This window comes from Fusarium keratoplasticum, chromosome 14 (genome assembly GCF_025433545.1).
Source record: "Fusarium keratoplasticum isolate Fu6.1 chromosome 14, whole genome shotgun sequence".
Classification (NCBI taxonomy): Eukaryota; Fungi; Ascomycota; class Sordariomycetes; order Hypocreales; family Nectriaceae; genus Fusarium; species Fusarium keratoplasticum.
The window spans coordinates 748919-770408 of record NC_070542.1 but is presented as its reverse complement, the minus strand read 5'-3'; the positions used below and the strand labels follow the sequence as shown (position 1 = coordinate 770408).

The 21490-nt window shown below is 52.7% G+C and overlaps 4 protein-coding genes across 4 annotated transcripts; 1 reads left to right on the top strand and 3 right to left on the bottom strand.

Moving 5' to 3' along the window:
* Positions 1-424: 424 nt before the first annotated feature.
* Positions 425-1363, bottom strand: NCS57_01482500 (uncharacterized protein; the record flags this gene model as incomplete). The annotated part of the gene is made up of 1 exon (XM_053064411.1): positions 425-1363. The coding sequence occupies exon 1, from the start codon at positions 1355-1357 to the stop codon at positions 425-427; it is 933 nt and encodes a 310-aa protein (XP_052906295.1). The 5' UTR covers positions 1358-1363.
* Positions 1364-2050: 687 nt separating this feature from the next.
* NCS57_01482400 (Chitinase) lies at positions 2051-6600 on the bottom strand (the record flags this gene model as incomplete). Its single annotated transcript, XM_053064410.1, has 9 exons — positions 2051-2392; positions 2537-2650; positions 2740-3008; positions 3076-3211; positions 3278-5348; positions 5445-5502; positions 5567-6126; positions 6217-6361; positions 6438-6600. The coding sequence occupies 9 exons, from the start codon at positions 6598-6600 to the stop codon at positions 2051-2053; spliced, it is 3858 nt and encodes a 1285-aa protein (XP_052906294.1).
* A 1238-nt stretch (positions 6601-7838) lies between these two features.
* NCS57_01482300 (Pectin lyase fold virulence factor) lies at positions 7839-12184 on the top strand (the record flags this gene model as incomplete). Its single annotated transcript, XM_053064409.1, has 4 exons — positions 7839-8708; positions 8784-10044; positions 10151-11233; positions 11295-12184. 4 exons carry the CDS (start codon positions 7839-7841, stop codon positions 12182-12184), a joined length of 4104 nt encoding a protein of 1367 aa, XP_052906293.1.
* An 88-nt stretch (positions 12185-12272) lies between these two features.
* NCS57_01482200 (uncharacterized protein) lies at positions 12273-13097 on the bottom strand (the record flags this gene model as incomplete). Its single annotated transcript, XM_053064408.1, has 1 exon — positions 12273-13097. Exon 1 carries the CDS (start codon positions 13056-13058, stop codon positions 12273-12275), a length of 786 nt encoding a protein of 261 aa, XP_052906292.1. The 5' UTR covers positions 13059-13097.
* Positions 13098-21490: the final 8393 nt, after the last annotated feature.

The window sequence follows — 21490 nt, the reverse complement described above, 5'->3', positions numbered from 1 at the left end:
GCGGATGACTTCGTGCCGACTCAGACATCCCGTGGATTACGTACGGCGATCGCGAGAGCGACTTGGCAGAGATATAATGAAGTATTGGGAATAAGAAGAGAAGAAGGAGAAGAGGAAGCCAGAAATCATCGTCGGCACAGAGGCAATAGAGGCGAGGAAGCTATTGAGATACGCGGCAGCGGCGAGAGAGCGAGGAAAGTGAAGGAGGTGAGGAAAGTGAATAGAGAGAGGGGCCGCAGCGAGGCTGAAGGCAGTGAGGGGGTAATTTGAAGCTACAAAATCAGGTCTGTGATAGCTCTATTGAAGTCAGTAATAAGGCACCTGAATTAAGGTCAATTTATATAGGAAAAGCCCCCCTTAGCAAGTATAACACTACATAGCTTCATCTTCAAATCACAGTAACCATATAGCCTTATTCATAGCCTTATTCTGCCGGGCCAATTTGGCTCTCAACCCAGGCCTTCTTCACCTCCACTGAACCAAGCGCATTCCATATCACCGCATTCCTCACTTCTTTGAACATCGCGATCGCCCTCACGGCATAAGGTATACCGTATGCTTCTCCAATAACCTCCAAGCAGTTGCTAACAGCCCTCTCTAGATCCTCTGACCCGGCTGCCCGTAATGTGACGGAAAGGCGCCTCGCAGAATCCTCATGAAGAAGCTCCTTTAACTCCTCCGCTGTGATCGTGCCCTGGCCCTTCGACTTCTTCCTTGACGATGATGAAGTCTGTGTGTGATACTCAGAGATAGCGGTACGTTGCCGCTCTCGCAGGCGTGTGGAAGAAGGAGTTAACCTTATTGCCGGCGTATGAGACGTGCGAGGCGACGCAGGAATCGGTTGTGAATCCCCTCCTTCGAGCAGAGAGTCGGGAAGTTGCAAGGAATTAGGAAGTTGACTCTGTGGCTGACTGTGCGGCAGACTATTCAGTCTATTCCCTGCCTCCTCTTCAATATCGACTTCAATTTCGTCCTCCTCCTCTTCTTCTTCTTCTTCATCGTCGTCGGCCATCAGGGCATCCGAATCTTGAGCTTCTGCCGCACTTCCTGCGTGCCCTCCCCATGCCCGCTCGTCTGTCGCTGCGGTGATAAGACGACCTGCCGGCGGGTCATCTGAGAAGATCTCCCCCCATGAATCAAAGGAGATATAAGGACCGATAAGAAGTCCGTCGCTAATGACTTTATTCCCATGATGAGGATTCCTATCCCTGACCTTCTTGGCGTTAGATCGACTCATATAAAGCCGCCCAGTATCTTCGTCATACTCCGTGCCCGAGAGGTCAGCAGCATCACGAAAAACACGCCAGAATCCCTTTAGATTCCTCAGCTTATTCTTCAACGTCTCATATCCCCACATATTAGACCCCCCATCTCTCTTGGAAGCCGGGAATAAAGCTCTCCAATACACGTCGGTATGGCATGACTTTATTCACATTCAATTCGCCGTCTCGACGAGCCTCCAGGAGCTTCTGAAGGAAGTATAACGTCTGCTCGTCAGTCCAATGCCAGCCCCGACTATTATGAAGCTGTGACTCGGCCGGCTGCGTGCTTGGATCGCGAGGGTAGGTGGGCGGCATCTCTGATTCCTCTTGTGTAGCCGGCAGCGATTGAGGACCTCGTCGGGACTGCCGACGGGCTCGTGAGAGCGGCATCTCTTCGATTTAGGTATATTTTCTATGGGAATCGCAGGAACAATACTCTTCTTCTCGAAAATTGCGTCTCAAAGCGTTGAAATTGAGCTTTAAATGCGATGTGTTTACCTCCTCAAGATCACAGCCGTGATGACTTCACTATGACCCTCTGGCACGTGGGGCAGGGCGGTCAGAGCCATCGCCGGTTGAGGAATAGCTATGAACATGACGGGGTTTTGGGTACAAGACGGTGGCTGCGCTAATTTTATGCGATAGGATGTCTTTCCTGATAACCGGGATCAGTCAGAACCCAGTCCCTGATCTGGGCCTTAAGCACACGAAGACGCACGCAAGTATACATAGTAGATGGAATTATCGTCTACTTTACGGTAATACAACAAGGCGGGCCTCGAACCCGTTTAATTAGGCAGCTCATCATAGTTGAACTCGAGGTCGTCGACGTGGCGAAGCAGCGTGCTTATAAGGGCGAGAAACTGGATGACGTCCTCGTCGTTGTCATCTTGCCACTCGTTGCGAGCGGTTGTGACCCAGCCGCGGACCCAGCGCTGCGTGTAGCGGACCGTCGCCTGCAGCTGGTCGCGGAAGAACTCGTCCCACGCGGAGACGACGTAGTCGGTGATGTCGGTGCGCTGGTAGTGGAACTCCTGCAGCCGCCGCAGCTCGTCCCGGATGTCGAAGTTGATGGCCAGGATGCGGTTCCAGACGACAGGGTCGCGCATGTAGTTTATAGCGACGATGGCCTAGAGGTGCGGTTGAGTGTATGAGCAAAATGGGGTTTGTTGTTTGGCATGATAACTGGGAATGACACTATGGGGTGATAGAAGGTTTGTGTGTGTGTGTGTGTGTGTGTGTGAATGAATGCTAGATATCAAGGGAAAACTCACGTTGCGGATGTTTTGGGCAAAGACGCCGTTGCGGAAGTTGCGCAAGTCCTGCGACATGGCGTCCTCTGTCATCCAAGGATTCAGCCAGTTGGCCGTGTTATCCTGTCTCCAAAGCTATTTTGGTAACAAAATCAGTCTCAAACTCGCCTTGCTTGTGTCGTTTGTAGAACTTCCTGAGCAGGGGACGCCATGTATTTACTTACAGCCGTCTTGACGAGGTTCAGACCGCCTGCGGTGAAGACCGCATGCTGGGTGTTGTCCCTGCTCCCAAAAGCATTGAACAGCCTCCGGATCGGTTCTAGCAGGTTCGCTCCGCCGACGGCCGGGGGCGGGTTCGGCATTTGGCTCTGGAGCGATTCTGTCAGGCGTAGACTAGCCGCGGGCGTTTTCATCACGGCGCCAGAGGGCAGGGTGCCACTGGAGTAGTGGGTGAAGAATCGGGCCAGGGTGTTTTGCTCTATTTCGTGTTCAACTGCTTCATAGTCAATCTCTGTTGCATCAGAAGGCGGTGCGGGAAGCATTCGGGAGCCATGACTTACAGTGAAGACCTGGGTCGCCCTTTGTCCACGTCGAGATCTCCGGAATGACGTCGAAGCACCGGTCTCGAGGGTACAGGTATACATTGTTCCAGACGGGGTGGTTGGCATACCAGTGGCTGTTAGTGGCAGGGTAGTACTGTGAGAAGACAGAGATGCGTCAGTTTCAGCTTAAAACCTGGGAATGCAACGCATATTCACTCACCTCTTCACTCATAACTCGAATCACTGTGCCGTCGCGCAGCCTGATATAGTACGGGCGTCGGTCACCAGGGGCGGCCCTAGGGGAGAGCATACCCTCCTCATCCTCATACTCTCTACGGCTCATCTCATCTCCCCGTTTACTACTCGACGAGCTGCCAGAGGTGTCATCAGGCACGCTCTCCTCCGACACGCACCAGTCACCACCCCTAGGGCAGCAAGCGTCGGAGTCGCACTCGCAGTCGTCGGTCGTGCTGCCACCAACCCAGTCGTCGAAGTCGCCCATGTGGCATGTGATGAGGTACGCCAGCTGGTCGTAGCCGTATTTCACCACGGCGTTTGTGTCCTTGATCCAGGCCTTGAGTTTGGTCCACACGAGGTTCGCGTACTTCTTGGGCACTAGGGCGTCCCAGATCTCAATCTGCCGTGTGCTTGCCCGGGCGAGGATCAGCGCGTAGACCAGCGTCTTGATCTCATCCTGCTCGAAGCTGCCGAAGCTGCTCTGGCGCCTCTCGAGGGACGAAGCCAGCTCTTGGTGAGCCGAGTACTGGACGCTGGGGCCGGCATGGCCGTGCTGAGAGTGAGTCGGTAGGTCTCTCATGTGCCTCCGCAGGTGCGACACCATCCTCTTGGCTGTTTTGGCATCCGGGAGAGGCAAGATGGGCTCCGATGAGTTGACGTCCCTGGTACTCAGAGAAGAAGAAGTCCACGTCCAGCCACCACCGTCCTCGGAGCAAACGGGCTCCTTTAGGAACGACTCGAGGGCATCGCGGAGAATCTCGTTCTGCGAAGTGTCTCGCTTCTCGACGGACTGGTGCTTTGGGATGCAGCACTTGGCCCTAGCGCCGCGGGCGCACATAAAGTCGCCGTCTTTGTTCCAGTACGCGTCCATGGCGACACGCACGCGGTCACTCGGGCACCCGCTACGGCAGTATCTATCGTCATCCTTTCCGGGGCCGAGGTTGTCGTACCACTGGCAGTCGTCCCATTTCTTGTTGTCTTCCTGGTCGCAGCACAGCTTGCGCTCCTGGATCTTGACCTTTCCGTCTCCGTAAGGGTGGTTCCAGATCTCGACGTTGCACACGGCGTTGCCACTGCCGCTGGGCGATAGAGCCACCTCGTCCTGGCCGCTGCTGCAGGATCCAGACATGCACATGGGTGCCTCGGTCCAGCTGCACTGGTCGTGGAGCTCCATGCTGGTCTTGCCCGTGGTGCAGCACGCGGCCTGGTACTTGCTGTTATTGCAGTGCGTCTTGAGGGAGCCGACCTCGACGGTGCCGTCCGGACATGTCGGGTTGCATTTGCCGTTGTTGTGCTGATACCAGCCGCAGGTTGGAGGGTCCTCGGACGGGCAGCAAAGCGCGTGTACTCCCTCGGAGCAGTGGGATCCATCCACCATGTACTCGTTATCGCGAGCCTCCTTGTCCTTGCGCATCATGCGGACCCAGCCCGAGGGACAGGATTCGCCGCAGTTGGTCCACTTGCACTGCGGGTGCTTGGTGGTGAGAGTGAGCATGTCCTCGTCCTCGGTCTTCTCGAAGAACATGGCTGGGAGCGAGGTGAACTTGCGCGCCGCCGCCTTGCCAATGGCCCTGGAGTACGTGCCGTCCGAGACATCCTGGGAGACGGCCCAGACCATGATACCGCTCATGCATTGCTCGCGGGCAAAGTCGGCTTTCGACTGGAAGGTGTCTTCGTCGTCGTAGGCAACCCACTGGTTGGAGTCGAACGTCAGAATCTTGACGGCAGCCTCCTTGTTTAGGACAGGCTTGCTGCCCGTCCTGTTCATGACGTCGACGATCTCGGACTGAATCATGACACTGACTTCGTTGCTGCAGCGCTGGCGAGGAGCACCGGACTCGTACGTGCAGCCTGGGGCGAGGCAGTCGGGGCTGGAGGCCGTGAAGGCGCGGCCGTAGAAGCCGGTGCCCAGGACGACCTTGTCAGGGTCAATGTCGTTTCTCCAGAGGAGGTCCATGGCCTGCTTAATCTCGGTGAGGTTGGTGTGCGCGTTGAGGTACGGACCGACCCATGTGTTGCCCTTGTCCCAAGTTCCATGGAGATCGTAGCTCATACTAGAATAGTCGTTAGTGATAATATTCCAACTGGCTGAAGATGAATGTGCATATATATATGTATATATCGGCATTGGATATCAGGAAGGCTCATACATGTTGAAGAAATCGACGTTCTTCTCAAGCTTGACAATGTCAAAGTGCTTCAAGTACCCTATTCAGATCGAGTATCAGCAAGTCTACGTCCAATGGTTGACCAACATGGCAGAATCACTTACACATGGACGCCGGAAGCGTCAAGCTCACTTGATCCCTGCCGGAGGACTTGAGGGCCTTCTTGAGGTTGGCGATGAACTTGGGGAAGTTCTCAAAGTCTTCGTCACGGCCGCTCCGGTCCTCAGCTTGGGGGTATTCCCAGTCGAGGTCGACGCCGTCAAAGTCGTACGTGGACATCATGCTGACGAGCGACTTGATAAAGGCCTTCTGGGCCGAGTCGGAACGCGCAATGTCTGAGAAGGTGGTGGCCGTCGGGCCGGGGTCGTTGAATGTCCAGCCGCCGATGGCAATCAGCACCTTGAGGTCTGGATCGCGCTCTTTGAGCGACGTCAGACGGCGGTACAGCGAGGTATCAGCGGAAGAGGCCGGGCGGACTTCGAACGTTTCTGGGTCAATAGTGGCAAAGGCGAAGTTCAAGTGCGTGTAGACGCCGGTTGGGATCTGCTCCGGCAAGAAGGCGTTGCAGGGACGGCGGGCAGCCCAGCCCTCATAGTAGCCGACGACACGTTCAAGCGTGTGGCTGTCGCACTGGGGCCGGTCGACTTTCTTGTCGCCACAAAACCTTGGAAATGTCAGTTACGTGTCTTTGTGTGTAACAAGGTAGGGAGGGTGGTATCAAGCGTTGATCGCGAGAAGAGGGGGCTAAACTTGCTCTTCAGTCCAGCCACAGAATCCAAATTTCGAACAGCAGACGTTCAGTGGGCATTTGGTGTTCTCGACAAAGGCGGAGCCGAAGCCGCCGGGATCGCACTCGGCGAGTCTGTCACAGTTGTTGACGCAGACATCGTCGTGGCAGTCTTGCAGAGCGCGCCAGTGTTAGCCGTCAAGTTCCAAGGAGTTTCCGAGGATCTATCCAAGTGAACAGAAACGCACAATCTTTGCCATAGCCGCAAAACCCAAACTTGGAGCAGCAGCCGGCCTTGCAGGGAGTAGAAGCGCTGCACTCTGGGTCCTGCGCGAGGACAAAGCCGGCAAGGAGGAAAAAGGAGAGGGCGAGTAGGCCGAGGCGGCCGAGTGCACTTGGAAGAGCTTTCATGGCGCGAGGCGTTGGGAAACCAAGAGAGTGACGAAGTGAGAGGAGGCAGAGGGGGGTACGTCTACGCACTACTAAGTATTATCATCTCTTGCACGCTGCCATATCGTCTTGTGCCCTGCCGTCCTACGCGGGCAGCCAAGGCGGGTTGGAGAAGTCACGTTGCGGCGGCCGGGATGAGGCCGTGGTTGGGCCGTGGTGGACACTGCTGCGTTCGGTCTCGCATATCGCTCAAATTGGATGCGACGCAAGGCACAAGCCGATTCGAGGAAACACTACCGTAGGCGCTCTCGGTAATTAATAAATGAATATGCAGTCAGATCATCCGGGGAGACATCCACATTGTAGCAGGCCCTGCCATTCTTCGGTGGTTCGCGTGAAAGAGTAAGCACTACCGTTATTGGCTATTATGGCATCAGGATGGATAGTACCTCGGTACCTACTTGTGGTAAATAGCTACCTAGTAGCTGCGGCAAAGGCGCAAACCGGCCTCACTTAAGTGGCAAAACTGCTGCTACTCGGGACTATAGGCCTCCAATTCAATACCTTTCTTCAGCAAAGGCCTACAGGGGTCCGGCTGGATGAAAGCCGCGGCAAAGAGTGATTCTTTTCAAACCCTCGTCATGCTACCATGTAACCTCTGGTCGCAGAGTGCGTGAGGGTGGCAATTGAATCCGCGACCTTCCTAATTGAGCGTTGAGCGAATATTTGACTGTTAATGTTAAATTAGAGGTTAAACCAACAGTCACAAGGGTACACTCTTTCCGCAGTAGCGTAGCAGTACACGCTGGATGCTTTATTGAGGCACAGCAGGCCATTTACCACCCTATCACGTCACATTCAGACAGCGCCAAGATCTAATCTGCGGAATACCTGCAAGCTACATAGCGCCACACATCACACATGTGTTCATGATGGATCAGAAGACTAGCGACAAAGTAAAGGGGAAAAAAGATCCTGCAGACACTGCATACTGCGGTAATTAGACGCATGCAGTTGACATCTTCGACCAGGTACGTTACGTTACGTTGCATCCTAGAGATGTGTGTCTCGAACGACTGCATGTTAGTCGCCGACGCCGGACGGGCCTCGGTCTGCTCTCCTCCGGGGCACATCGTCAACCGGGTCATTGTGACTTCATCCGGTCTTATACACGCTCTTCACGTCGCCTCGCCTCGCCTCGATAAGTCCCCCGTCCAGGCCCAACAGCCTTTTCACTCCTTCACTCTCCATCCGCCGCCATGCGTCCTCTCGCGTCCTCTCGGGCGCCCTATGGCTTTCTCACCTCCATCCTTGTCGTCTTTCTCTTCCACATCGCCTCGGGCCTCGCCTCGACCACTACGCCGGCCGCCCCCAGCACCACCAGCAATGGACGCCTCGCCGACACCACCAGCTCCGACGCCCAGGCGCTCGTCGACAAGGCCCTCAGTGTTCTAGCCGTGGTCAACAAGGACCGCGTCGAGAATCCCGTCTTTAACGAGAACAGCCGCGAGGACCCGGACGAGGAGTATAAGCCGGCCCCGCTGCTCGACTATGACGCCGATCCCGAGTCCATCGCCGCCGCCGCGTCCACCTCGTCCCGTGTGCGACGCAGCGAGAATGCCACCACTCTCGGCAGCTATCGCATCCCCAAGGAGCTCGCCGAGGCTGCCGCAGCCGTCGCCGAGTCCACGCCGCAGATCCCCGAGGGCGACCACGAGAAGGTCGCCGCTCGCATGCGCACCAAGTACACACCGGATTTCCTCAACGACACCAACGCCGCCGCCGAGCTGCAGGCTCCCGAGGGCCGCCTGTCCGTCTTCGCCGGCGACGCCGCCAACGAGAAGCGCGCCTCGGGCTACTGGCTGATCGATGACCAGCAGTTCCCCGGCCAGAGCCCCTTCTCGCCGTCGGGATACCAGGTCTGGCGCAATGTCAAGGACTTTGGTGCCAAGGGCGATGGCACGACGGATGACACGGCAGCCATCAACAAGGCTATCTCGGACGGCGCTCGTTGTGGAGAGGAGTGCAAGACGAGCACTATTGCGCCGGCGGTGGTCTACTTCCCCCCAGGCACCTATCTCGTCAGTGGATCGATCATCCAATACTACAACACCCAGTTCCTCGGTGATGTAAGTTTTCTTTTCCCTTCCAATTGACTTCAATATAAACTTTCAAGCGGCCTGTTTTGCTAACCTCACCTTCAGCCCATAAACGTCCCCACCATCCTGGCCGCGTCCAGCTTCGTCGGCCTCGGCGTCTTCACCTCCAACAAGTACATCGCCGACAACGTGGGCTGGTACCTCAACACGGCCAACTTCCTCCGCAGCATCAAGAACTTCAAGATCGACATCCGCCTCACCGACCCCTACGCCTACGTGTGCGCCATCCACTGGCAGGTCGCGCAGGCCGCGTCGCTCGAGAACATCGAGTTCTACATGCTGTACAACTCGGACGTGCCGCACAGCACCCAGCAGGGCATCTACATGGAGAACGGCTCCGGTGGCTTCCTGGCGGACCTGACGTTTGTGGGCGGCAACTTTGGCGCCTACTTTGGCAACCAGCAGTTCACCACCAGCCACCTCATCTTCGTCAACTCCAAGATAGCCCTCCAGGTGCACTGGGACTGGGCCTGGACCATGCAGGACTTTGTCATCGAGGGCTGCGAGAACGGCCTGATCATCACCGGCGGCGCCGGCGGTGCCCACAGCACGGGGCAGGGCGTGGGCTCGCTCATCCTGATGGACACCATCATCGCCAACACGCCCAACGGCATCGTCACATCCCTGCACGCCGAAAACTCAACCTCGTTCCTGCTACAGAATGTCGGCTTCTTCAACGTCCAGACGGCCGTCTCGGACAGCTTCGCGCAGAAGACGCTGCTCGCAGGCGGCAACGAGGTCTACGTCGATAGCTGGGGGTTCGGCCGCATCGCCAACAAGGATGGCGCCAGCACCTTTGTCAACGGCGCCGCGATCCCCGTCATGAACCGCACCGAGGAGCTGACGGGCGTCCAGAACGATAAGATGAAGCCCAATCTCTTCACGCGGCGCAGGCCAAAGTACTATGACGTCTCCTCGGGCAAGGTCATGAACGTCCGGGCTCTCGGCGCAAAGGGCGACGGCAAGACGGATGACACAGCCGTCCTCAACTCCATCCTATCGGGCGCCGCTAATACTTCATCGATCGTCTACTTTCCCTTTGGCGTGTACATTGTCAAGGATACTCTGCGCGTGCCCATGGGCTCCCGCATCATCGGCCAGGTCTGGTCGCAGATCATGGGCACCGGAGCCAACTTTGAGGATGAGTCCAAGCCGCGGCCTGTCGTTCAGGTCGGCCGGCCTAGCGATCCACCGGGCATCATCGAGATCCAGGATATGATGTTCACCGTGTCCGGACCGACGGCCGGCGCGGTGCTGATGGAGTGGAACGCGCAAGAGTCCAGCAAGGGCTCAGTGGGAATGTGGGGTGAGTACTCTCTACCTGATTTTGAGGCCATAATTGAGGCTATCATCGTCCTCCTTGTCATAACCCGACAGACAAACGTTCTCATGACTGACTTGAGAGAGTATAGACTCACACTTCCGCGTCGGGGGCGCCATCGGATCCAATCTTCAACAAGAGACGTGTGCAAAGAAGAGCGGCTCCGTCAACCCCGACTGCAAGGCGGCCTCGATGCTACTGCACCTCAAGCCCGAGTCGACGGCATACCTAGAGAACGTCTGGGCCTGGGTGGCCGACCATGACCTCGACAAGTCGGATCGCCCCCAGATTGATATCTACGTCGGCAGAGGCATCCTCATCCAGAGCAAGAAGGCCTGGCTCTGGGGCACCGCGTCGGAGCACTGCGCGCTGTACCAGTACCAGGTGTCCGACGCAACCAACATCGTCATGGGCATGATTCAGACCGAGTCGCCGTACTACCAGCCCGTCCCCGTGGCGCCTAAGCCCTTCCGCACCGGCATCTTCCCGGACGACCCGACCTTCAGCGACTGCAAGGCCGACGACGTTCGCTGCTACTCGTCTTGGGCGCTGCGCGTCGTCGATTCCACGGCCGTCTACATCCTGGGCGCCGGCCTGTACTCGTGGTTTAGTGACTACAGCCAGACCTGCCTCGATACCAACGACTGCCAGCGGCGCGGCGTCGAGATCCAGCAGAGCGCGGACCTGTGGATCTACAACCTCTGCACAAAGGCCATCCTCGAGATGGTGACTCCGACAGGCGGCATCGCCACCGCCGCCGCCGACAACATGAACGGCTTCCTGTCGTCCATCCTGGCCTGGCTCGAGGGCTCCGAGGAGACATCTGGCCGGCGCGTCTTCCCCGGCTTCCCCGTCTATACGCTCGACGGGCTGCGCAACCAGGTGCTACCAGACCCGTGCAAGACGGCCCTCTCGGCCAAGGTGCTCTGCGACTACTGGGTGCAGTCCTTTGCTGAGCCGGCGTACCACGGCAGCCTGGGCAACGCCAGCTTGACCGACTCGGTGTGCGACGAGGGCTGTGGCGAGTCGCTGCGCAGCTGGTTCACCAACGTCAACACCAACTGCGAGGGCTACACCGTCGCTGGGGACATTCCCACCCTGTACGGAGGGCGGATGTGGGCTGGGTACAACGGGACGTGTCTCACGGATCCCGAGACGGGGAAGTACTGTAACGGTATGAACTTCTTGATTATAATGCATCCCTGATATCACCGAGGCTGACAACAACCAAACAGACATCATTGCCGAATTCACCACCGTCAGCTCCATCGACGACATGCCCCAGGCCGAAATGTGCTCCGACTGCTACGTCAACCGCCTCGCCATGATGCAGGCTTCCTCCTACACCGTGTACAACAACAATTACAAGAGCGACCTGGAGCTCGTGTACAAGACGTGCGGCCACACGGGCAACACGACCGTTCCGCCGCCCATCACCTCCACGCCCGAGCAGTCCACCATGTGCGTCTCGGACGAGTGGTACACGGTGGGATCCACGGCCGAGACGTGCGAGGACGTGGGCTTCCTGAACAACGTCTCGACGGTGGCGCTGTACACGACCAACCCGGACATCTTCGACTGCAGCAGCATCCCCTCGGGTACTGAGCTCTGCCTGCCCCTGTCCTGCGGCAAGCTCATCTCTTATACCGACAACGACACGTGCGCAGGGCTCGAGGCCAGGCACGACCTGACATCCGGCGACATCCGGCGCTTCAACCCGTGGGTGTACTTCGACTGCAGCAACCTGGGCGGCGCGTCCAGCTTCTTCGGCAACATCCTGTGCGCCGCGCCGCAGAACGGGCTGTACACGGCCAAGGGGCCCGGCAGCAGCGGCGACAACACCACGCCCGGGGGAGCCTCTGGCTATACCTTCACGCCCGTCGAGGCGCCCGCGAACTCGACCGTTGCCGACGGGACCACGACCAAGTGCGGCAAGTGGCATGTGGTACAGGAGGGCGACTCGTGCGTGAGCATCTGCCTCTCGTCCGAGATTGACATTGCGCTGCTGCTCGAGGTGAACCCCTCGCTGGGCACCGAGTACATCCAGTGCACGCCAAACCTGGAACTGGGGAACGCGTACTGCACAGGGCCCAACTATGACTGGGACGTGACGGACGAGCTGTAAAGGTAACTTGGATAGAATACACAATTGGTAGGGGGCTGTGTGTGGGCTGTGTGTTGTGCAGGAATTGTATATAGAAAGCATATCATCATCATCCGGAACGAGCTGCCATCATCTCCTCGAACCACTCCGAAGGCCTGCCCCAGAGGTTTTGAACTCCGTCCTCTGCATCCATCCAACCCATCTCCTCGAGCATGGCGTCCGGGTCAAAGGGGTAGAACCACATGGGCCACAGGTAGTCCGTGATGCCCACCCGCAGCCAATACCTGCCGCCGCCTCCCTCGTCTTCCGACCTGATTCTGTTCGAGATGACCTTGACCCAGCCCTCGCCCGCATCCTCGCCAGGGGCGCCGTAGCCGTAGTTGACCGGGGCGCGGGGATCCTCCGGAAGCGCGAGGATGTTCTCGAGGCTCTCCTCGTCAAGCATCAAGCAGAAGAGAAACCTGGCATTCGGCTCAGGGTACAAGCTGGTCGCGGGACGGCGATGTTGCCTAATCCAGCCATCGAACCGCTCGCCGACCTCGCTCTCGCTCGCGTTGGCAAGGGCCTGCTCGTCCTGCACCACCTCGCAGTAGTAGCGGCTCCAGAGCTCCTCATTCGGGCGGCTGTCGAACGCGCCGCGGGCGTGCTCCTTTTGAGTGAAGAACTTTGCGTAGATGGCCAGCCGCTCAACGGCCTTTGCGACATCCTCGTCGGATCCGGGCGTGTAGACGGTGCGGAAAAGGGTGTAGCCCCAGGAGTAAGGATAGTCGTGGCTCCCGTCGTGCCGCGCGAGGTGCTGCAATGCGATGCGCGACAGGCGAGTCGGTTCATCGTCCCCAGGGAAGCGAGGCTTTGGGGAGGCGATTGCCATGTCAATTGGCGGGAGGTTTGTCATGATGTAAAGGTACTCGCAGTGAGCTGAAAAGGATGTAAAGATAGAGGAAAGGAAATGAGGGAGCCATCAAGTGGGATGTATGTGGGTTAAGTAAGTGAGGTGCCTCTAGTGGAGACCTGTACAGGCACGGCCGGCCGTGATTATAAGGTCACGTGATATATCTCACGGCCGGCCGTGCCTGTACAGGTTCCCGCCTCCAGTTGAGGGGTTAATAACTGCAGGGTTAATAACTATCCCACGAGTGCCCACAAGACTGCAACCAGGTCACGACGGGGGGTTGGGGCCAATTAAAATGCATCAAATGAAAGGTACTTAATGCCACACCTAAATTACATGGTGATAGAAGTCCCAACAATATTGGCTGTTACAAATCGCGACATTGCACAAGCGGCAGCCGTACCGAGTCTGCTTCCGGCTTTGGCAGTTGCCGCTGAGCTCCTCAAAGGGACTTATTTTCTCACCTTTTGACCTTATCTGCCCCTGCCGAAAGCCCTTACAAGCTAGGCAGTCTGAGTTTACCTTGCGATTGACATGATTGACCTCTCGATTGATGTGAACACGCTGTAAATCAGGGTTTTGAAGGTCACGCTCGTCGCCGGCTCTGTAACGTTGCCGCGACTGACTTTCCTGGCCGTAGGTGTTGAATAACTCATTGTAAATGCACTCTCGCCACTCTCTCTGAGTCGTGAATCGCTTCCAACTTGGCTTCGGGCCCCGTAACTGAATAACATAGCTATTGACGAGTGCAACGTCAAGCAGGAAGGTCCAGCAAAGAGCCTGCCAAGGGCCGCGGCGCAAGGGATGATCATAGGCGTAATATGACCTCAACTGGTCGCCCCGATCCACGTGATTCATCTCATCGTTATACTCAGCGGCAACAGTAGGGATAGAGATATCCTTGATGACTTCATCGCCGAAGAAGCGGCGTATATGCCGGGCCTCGAGCTTCTTGGACAGACCTGCGTATTTGGATATGATATATCGATATCAACTGTGCTATCTGGATATATCGATATTGATATATATCGATATCGATATAACTCTCTGCCTCTTAAATGGATATCCAGATTGATATCCACCTAAATACCGCTCTCTGATTGGCTGAAAAGGTCTTATCAATTGATTAGATGATGAAAAGGCTTCTATCGCATATCACCGCTAGGTTCGTGCGACTGGATATGAAACACGGGACGTACCTTGGGGTCGCGTATCCGGTTTCACATCTGGCCTGTCGCATAATCCTAACATGAGCTTAAATAGCTGTTCCCAAACACATGGCTATTCAATTTCTTTTGTTCTTTAGATAACTCTCATCAATTGACTAGTGCCATCAATGATCCCTGTGGAGCCAATTGTCTGACAACTTTTCTCAATTTCAACATCAGCACCACCATCTCAGTACTCGTTCAAACGGCCCTAGGTATTCTAGCACAATTAGCTTATCCAGGTGATTTATCGACCATGGCATCATCTCAGACCACCGCCGCCTCTACTCCCTCGATTTCGGACCAGCCCATTACTGGGACGTCTCTGGACTTTTTCCTTTTCTTTAAAGCAATATATCCTGATGAGGACACCCAGAACACCACCGGCGGGTCACATAAGCGCAAATCCAGGGGTATAGTGATATATCGATGTCTCTATTGCCCTGCCGATAAGCCCTAGGCGAATCGGAAGCGGGACAACGCATGGCATTACGCCCGGCGGTGCCATGCCGATATTATCTCTTCCCTTGATTGCACGCTCCTTGGGGGTAGTTCTGATGTTCTAGATGATGAAAGGGAAGCCAAACGTCCTCGGATTAATGCTTTCTTTCCCTCTCGTTACTCAGATATCTCTCTCCGCCATATATTCGACCGCGATCGGTATTTAGATACAATAATCAGCCTAATCACGCGCCGCCGGCTTGCCTTCTCAGTAATTACCTGGGATGAGATGTAAGAGATTATGCTAGTAGCTAATCCTACTATAGAGGACCTTTTAGTGACCAACCGAAGCGCTCTAATGCGACTAATTAATGCCACATATGAGTTATATTCTTCTCAGCTCATGGCAACTCTTAAAGCTTCCATCTCAAAGATCCATATCCTCTCTAATCTCTGGATATCGCCCCATCGCCATAGGATACTCGCCATCTCTACGCGATGGGTTAATCAGGATTATCAGCCACGAAGGGCACTGCTAGCGATGCCAGAATATCGCTATAGCCATAGTGGTAAAACCCAGGCATCTCTAATTATGGATACACTAGCAAAGTACGGTATTGCTTTTAAAGTGGGCTACTATGTAGGGGATAATGCTACTTTAAATGATACCTGCTTGTCTTATCTCTCACGGCGGTTACGAGAAGACTATGGGGTATGATAGCCCTTACCTTACCTCTGGATTAGGATTAATTGGTTGCTAGTTGACGTTTGATCCCTCTAAGCGCCGTATCCGCTGCGTCGCCCATATTATTAACCTATCCCTTTAAGCATTTCTTCTCGCGTCTTCAAAAGAGGCACTAATCGCCGCTCTTAATGCCACCGATGATACCTCAAACGATCAGTTGTTTGCATAGTTCTACGACACCTTGCACGACGCCGGACAGACAATAGGAATAGATGAGGCCCATCAGAGAAGAAGAGCTTCGCGAAGAGGCAATCGTATACTTAAGAACTTCACTGGATGGCAGTATATCGCGCCCCTACGGAAAGTATATAACATCGCGGTCTAGATACGTAAATCTACGCTTCATTCGGCTATATGGGACGATGAAATAAAGCTCCGACTAGGCATAGATAATACCACACGCTGGAATTCATAGTATCGATTATTGGATAATTTTCTGCGGTATCAATCCCGTGTAAAATAGTTCCTAATTGACCATGATAGAGAGCTTTAAGACGATATCCTGCTAGCTTCAGAGTGGGAGTTTATTGAACAGACGCATCGTTTCCTACAGCCGTTTTCCTCAGCTACGTTATTGGCCGAAGGGGCGCGATCTACACTCTCCCAATCACTCTCGATAATGGATATTTTATTGCGACAGTACGAGAAGTATAAGGTCGGTGGCGATGTTTTTTCTTTTATCTAATTAATCGGCTAACTAATTATCTTATTTAAGAGCTTTATAGTTCAAAGGAAAACCATGATCCCCATATAGTACACTATATTGATATGGGCTAGTTTATACTTAATAAGTACTATACCTTATTAGACCAGATACCTATATATGCCGCCGCACTCCTTCTCGATCCCTCGAAACGAAGAAAATATATTGAGCGGAATTAGCAAGAATCCTAGCACGCGCCTACTATTGCTACTGCCCAGCAAATTTAGCTAGATAAATATAATGCCGCGCTAATCCCAGAATCCTTGCGGGTGCCTCTAGATGTGTCCTCTTCATCTGGGAGGCAGCACAACGAGCTAGATGAGTTGTTGAGCGATATTGCTGTTACTGGCCCTATCTTAGACGACGCCGATGACTTCGAAACCTTTATTGATGCACCACCGACCCGGATAACTGGCTCTCCTCTCTAGTAGTGGCTACATCGAGATCAAAGGAAAGCATATCCGCGGTTATCCCGCATGGCAATTGATATCCTCTTAATCCCTCCTGAATCATCTGATGTTGAGTCTCACTTCTCATCGGCGCGGCGTACGCTATCATGGGATAGAGAGAGCATAACCTGCGAGAACCTGGCGAAGGTTGAGTGTGTGGGCAACTAGATGCGCGAGGGTATCATTGTACCTAAGTCTCACGGTGGCAGGGGCGTTATTTCTAGCGTTACTGTTGAATTTAGCGTTGAAACAGAGGCAGAGGACTTTCTAGATTAGGGTACTTTCTTATTCTTTCTTCTAGCCTATAAGAATTATATGTGGTTTATCTGGATATTAACCTTACTAAAGTGGCTATATGGCTATATGGATATCTACCTGGATATATTGATATCCAGATAATTTCTCCCACTTATCTGGATATCGATATAAGGGCCAGAATTTCGGTGGATATCGATATCCGCAGGTCTGCTCGAGAAGCTACGATTGATGGAAGCGTATGCAGCTGTGTCGCTTCAGGAGCTCGAGGACAGGTCACAGATCGAACTACTGGCCCTCAAATGGGTATTTGTGTTGAAATGAGAAGATGCTGATTGCTTGATTCGTATCTCAAAGCGAAGTAGGGGAACCACTATTTATGTACAGGCACGATTTCTTGTAGAATGTTCCTCCTTCTTCCACACCTTGCCACCGACTTGGTCGCCTCACACTTGTGATCTCCAACAATTTGACTATAAGTTCGATGAGAAGGGATATCTGATAAGGTTCAAAGCGAGGCTCGTGGTCCGGGGAGACCAGCAGCCGCTATCAGACCTAAGTACATTCGCCGCAACGTTACCAGCAACGACCTTTCGCATCCTATGCGCAATTTGCTGTGTAGAAGACTGGGAGACTCGCCAGTACGACGTTGAGAACGCCTTTATCAACTCTGTGCTTGATGAAGAAGTCTACTGCCGACCTCCGCATGGCTCAGGAGGAGAGGGCTACTGTTGGAAGTTGAACAAAGCTCTGTATGGACTACGAAGGTCCCCAAGGCTATGGTTCAACACCCTCTCCGACTTCCTTAAGTCCCTAGGATTCCAGCAATGCAAGGAGGATCAGTGTGTCTTTCGCTGCGGGAATATTATCGTCTTCTTCTTTGTGGATGACATCGTCATGATGTACCCAAAACACGCTGCGGACGAATGGGAAGACATCCACAAGGCGCTCATGGAAGCGTATAAGGTCAAGGACCTGGGAGAGCTTCGTTGGTTCCTTGGAATTGAAGTTACCCGAGACCGGGCAACTCGACAGATGTGGCTCTCGCAAGAGTCATATCTCTCAACGGTCGCAGCCCGATTTCGCCTCAACCGTGAAGGAGAAGGAACCCGGATCCCGTATGCCCCGGGACCGGCTTCAGAACTCGTGCCCTCGACAGGGATAGCAGATGTGAAGGATATCGCGAGGTATCAGGCCAAGATTGGCAGCATTGGATACGCCGCAGTCATCACTCGCCCCGATATCGCCTTTCATGCCTCCAAGCTGGCCCAGTTCAACCTTAATCCTGATGATATTCATCAAAGGGTTTCGGATCAGGTTATCCAATATGCATACAACACCCGGCGCTTTGCAATTCATTTCTCCGGTGCCCCTGAGCAGAGGCAGCTCTATTGCACAGCGGATGCCTCGTACGCCAATGACCAAGAGACTAGGAAGTCAACCCAAGGATGGGTATTCCAGCTGTTTGGAGGCCCAGTGGCTTGGAGGTCATCCCGGCAGCATTGTGTCACCCTGTCAAGCACCGAGGCCGAGTTGATGGCCCTATCAGCAGCTACGAAGGAGAGAATTCGTATCAACCGGCTGCTGAAGGAGCTGAGGGTGAATGTGAGAGGCCCAACTGTGATGTGGTGCGATAACCAGCAGACCATCGGCCTCGTCACTAAGGAAGCAGACAGATTGGTCTTACTAGGGAAAACGAGCCCCATTCCCAAATGATCCCTGATAATTTAGGAAATGAGATGGATTTTGGGAATGGGCCCCGTTCCTGAGGCGGTAGCATACAAGGATGGTTAGGGATAGGTGATTGGCGCAGAGGCGGGAATGGGGCGCGTTCCCGACTTGAATACTTGGTAGGTAGGCTTAGACCGTAGATGCCTCTTCTGGCTCTTCCCCTGTGGGATTAGGCAGGTCTTGCATAGTAGGTAAATACCCGTTGGCTCATGTGGGCCAAGGCCTAGGTGAGCCAACCTAGCAAGCTAGGTTGGCCACAAAATTATGGGATAGTCACAAAATCCGGGACAGCCCCCTCACTTGCTGACGTCTTTAAATCCAAGCAATTACCACCTATTTTAGCCGTTTTTCATAATATCAACTAGTAGAAAATAGCTCTCTTTTGTTAATCTTTATTATGCCGAGCAATATAAGTCTCAAGGCCGCCCGGGAAGTCATACAATCACATGCGCGGTATGCCTGGGGCCTCTATCGCAGTGCCTCTATCGCCATAACCCAACCTCTCTCACTTCGTGCCGCGGCTATATGGCATCCTGGCTCCTCTCGTACCGCTATTCAAAGGTTCATAAAGGTCCTAGAGACCGGAAATACGCCTCGTTAAGTCGGCCAGCCGCGGCTCCTCACAGACAAAGAAGAAAAAGCTATCATCGCCTTTATTATATAGATAGAAAGGTCCAGTTTTCCCGCTTCTAAGCCTAAAATCGAAGATGCCATAATAATACTTCTTTAACATAGGAATCCTAATACGAGACCCATCAGCAAGATGTAATATACTCACTTCCGCGGCGATCATCCTAAGCTTAAGCAAGTATTCCTCAAAGCAACTAAGCAGTCCCGTAAGTCCTAGGAAGCCAGCGGCCTCCATAACCTAAAGCAGTGGTTTAAATAGCTTTCTAAGGCTATCCAGAGTTATAATATTAATGCTTCTGAGTATTAGAATACTAATTAGGCTGGTATTAAGATTAGGATCCTTAAGGAAAGCATTAAGGTCCTTATTATATAGATAAAGCGGAGATCATAGAAGTAGGTTCTCTCTCTTTCTAACCGCGAGACCTATATTATTATTAGTATAGGGAGCGCTATAGGTAATATAACGCCGCCGTGGCTCATCTTTAAGACATTTCCAATACTAGATTAGGCATATATAAAGGGAGATCTTAATATTTACTTCGCCTAGTTAGAAATAGTATTCTCTAATAGCGAGATTTTGCTCGAGTAGGGGATATATTTTAATTAATATTCCTAGGGGAAATCCTCTATAATATAAAGTCACGGACTTATATTTAAAGAGTAGTTTAGCTATAATAAATTCCTCTGAGATCTTATGCGAAAGTATATTAAATATAATATTCCTCTTATTTCTTATACCGCCGGTGAGACCATATGGCGCCTTATTGTGCTTAATAGCTTTACTAGGCGTAATATCTTTGCTTTTAGAGAGTATTACGCGAAGCTTAATATTATTATAGCTCCCTTGCCTCCTTACTCTAGATATGTGTTGTAGCCGATAGATATAGGAGTCTTCTAGCTATTAAAAACCACATATCAAAAGCATCTCGCTAAGTAGCTTAGGAAGAGAAATATCTCCTTCTCTCGCCTTAACTTTATCCGCGGCTTTTAGGCAAGTTATCCTCTTTTTCTTTATTAATATAATTACTAAGTTAAACCATATTATAGGAAGTCTTCGAGAGTAGATTCACCGTATATAATATTATCTTAGGCTTTAAGAAGTTAGGAATCTATCTATTAAATCCCGAGCCGGCGATAATATACCTTGCTAAAAAGTAGCTTCAATCGAAGTAGGCTATTAACCCTGCCTTTTCCTCACTTCTTCCTTATAATGCCCACTTCTAGATCGCCGCAGATACCATATAGCGCCTCTTAGATCGCTATGGCGATATCTTTAGCTCTCTAACGCGTGCCGGGCTTCGTTAGATACGCAACGTAATTACAGAAGCTATAATACTTAAGTCTATAATCACTACTTATATAGATAACCACCGGGCTCGAATTAAGAAGTGATATAATGCTAAGAAAAGAGGGAAGAGAGCGAGGCTAATAGGCGATTTCTCTTATAACATTAGTCTGCAGGAGATTCAAGATCAGCAAGAGAAAGTCATCGCGGAATCGCAGAAGAAGGAAGAGAAGGCACAGGTCCGAGCGGCTTATAGCCTCGTAATATAGGAGATAAAGAAGATTAAGGACGAATAGAGGGAAAATAAAGAGATCATAGTTAACGGCGTAAAAAAGAAGCTATTATAGGTGTAAAAGACCTTAAAATAGAGGAAATATAGTCTTCAAAGACTATAGGGTAGGTGATAGAGATAGGAGGTGAATAGGCAGTGGAATCAGTCCTTATATAAAGCTGATTAGCTAGATAATGAATCATAGAGTAATAAAAGTGGGTCAAGAGTAAGATAGGGTTGAAATAAAGAAGACCAGCTTCTGATTGGTGTTCTTATTGCTTGTATTGATTGAAGATCTAAGGAGCTATCTCTAAGAGAAGGTATATAGCTTATATAGCAAATTGCTCGGAATCTATTAGCCCGATTCGGATAAAAGCTATACCGTCGGATAGCCCTAATTCCGGGCTTTAAAACCCTATTAGTTTTGCTAATAACGGATAACTAAAAGCCGAGTTATGGCATAATAGAAACTAAGACCTATAGGGTTTTAAACTAGGATATTTAAAACCGGATAGGAAATACCCTATAGAAAGAGACGGGTTTAACGGCGTTATCGGGCTTATGATAAAACCCTAAGTCCGAAGTCACGTGACCTTCCTAAAAGGGAAATAAGCCCAGAAAGGGCAGTATTGACACTCCCTTATATCTTGCTTATCTAAGCAGCTATTGCTTAGATAAGCTGTTTATAAGAAAGCGCATAAGCTAAAGTATAGGGTA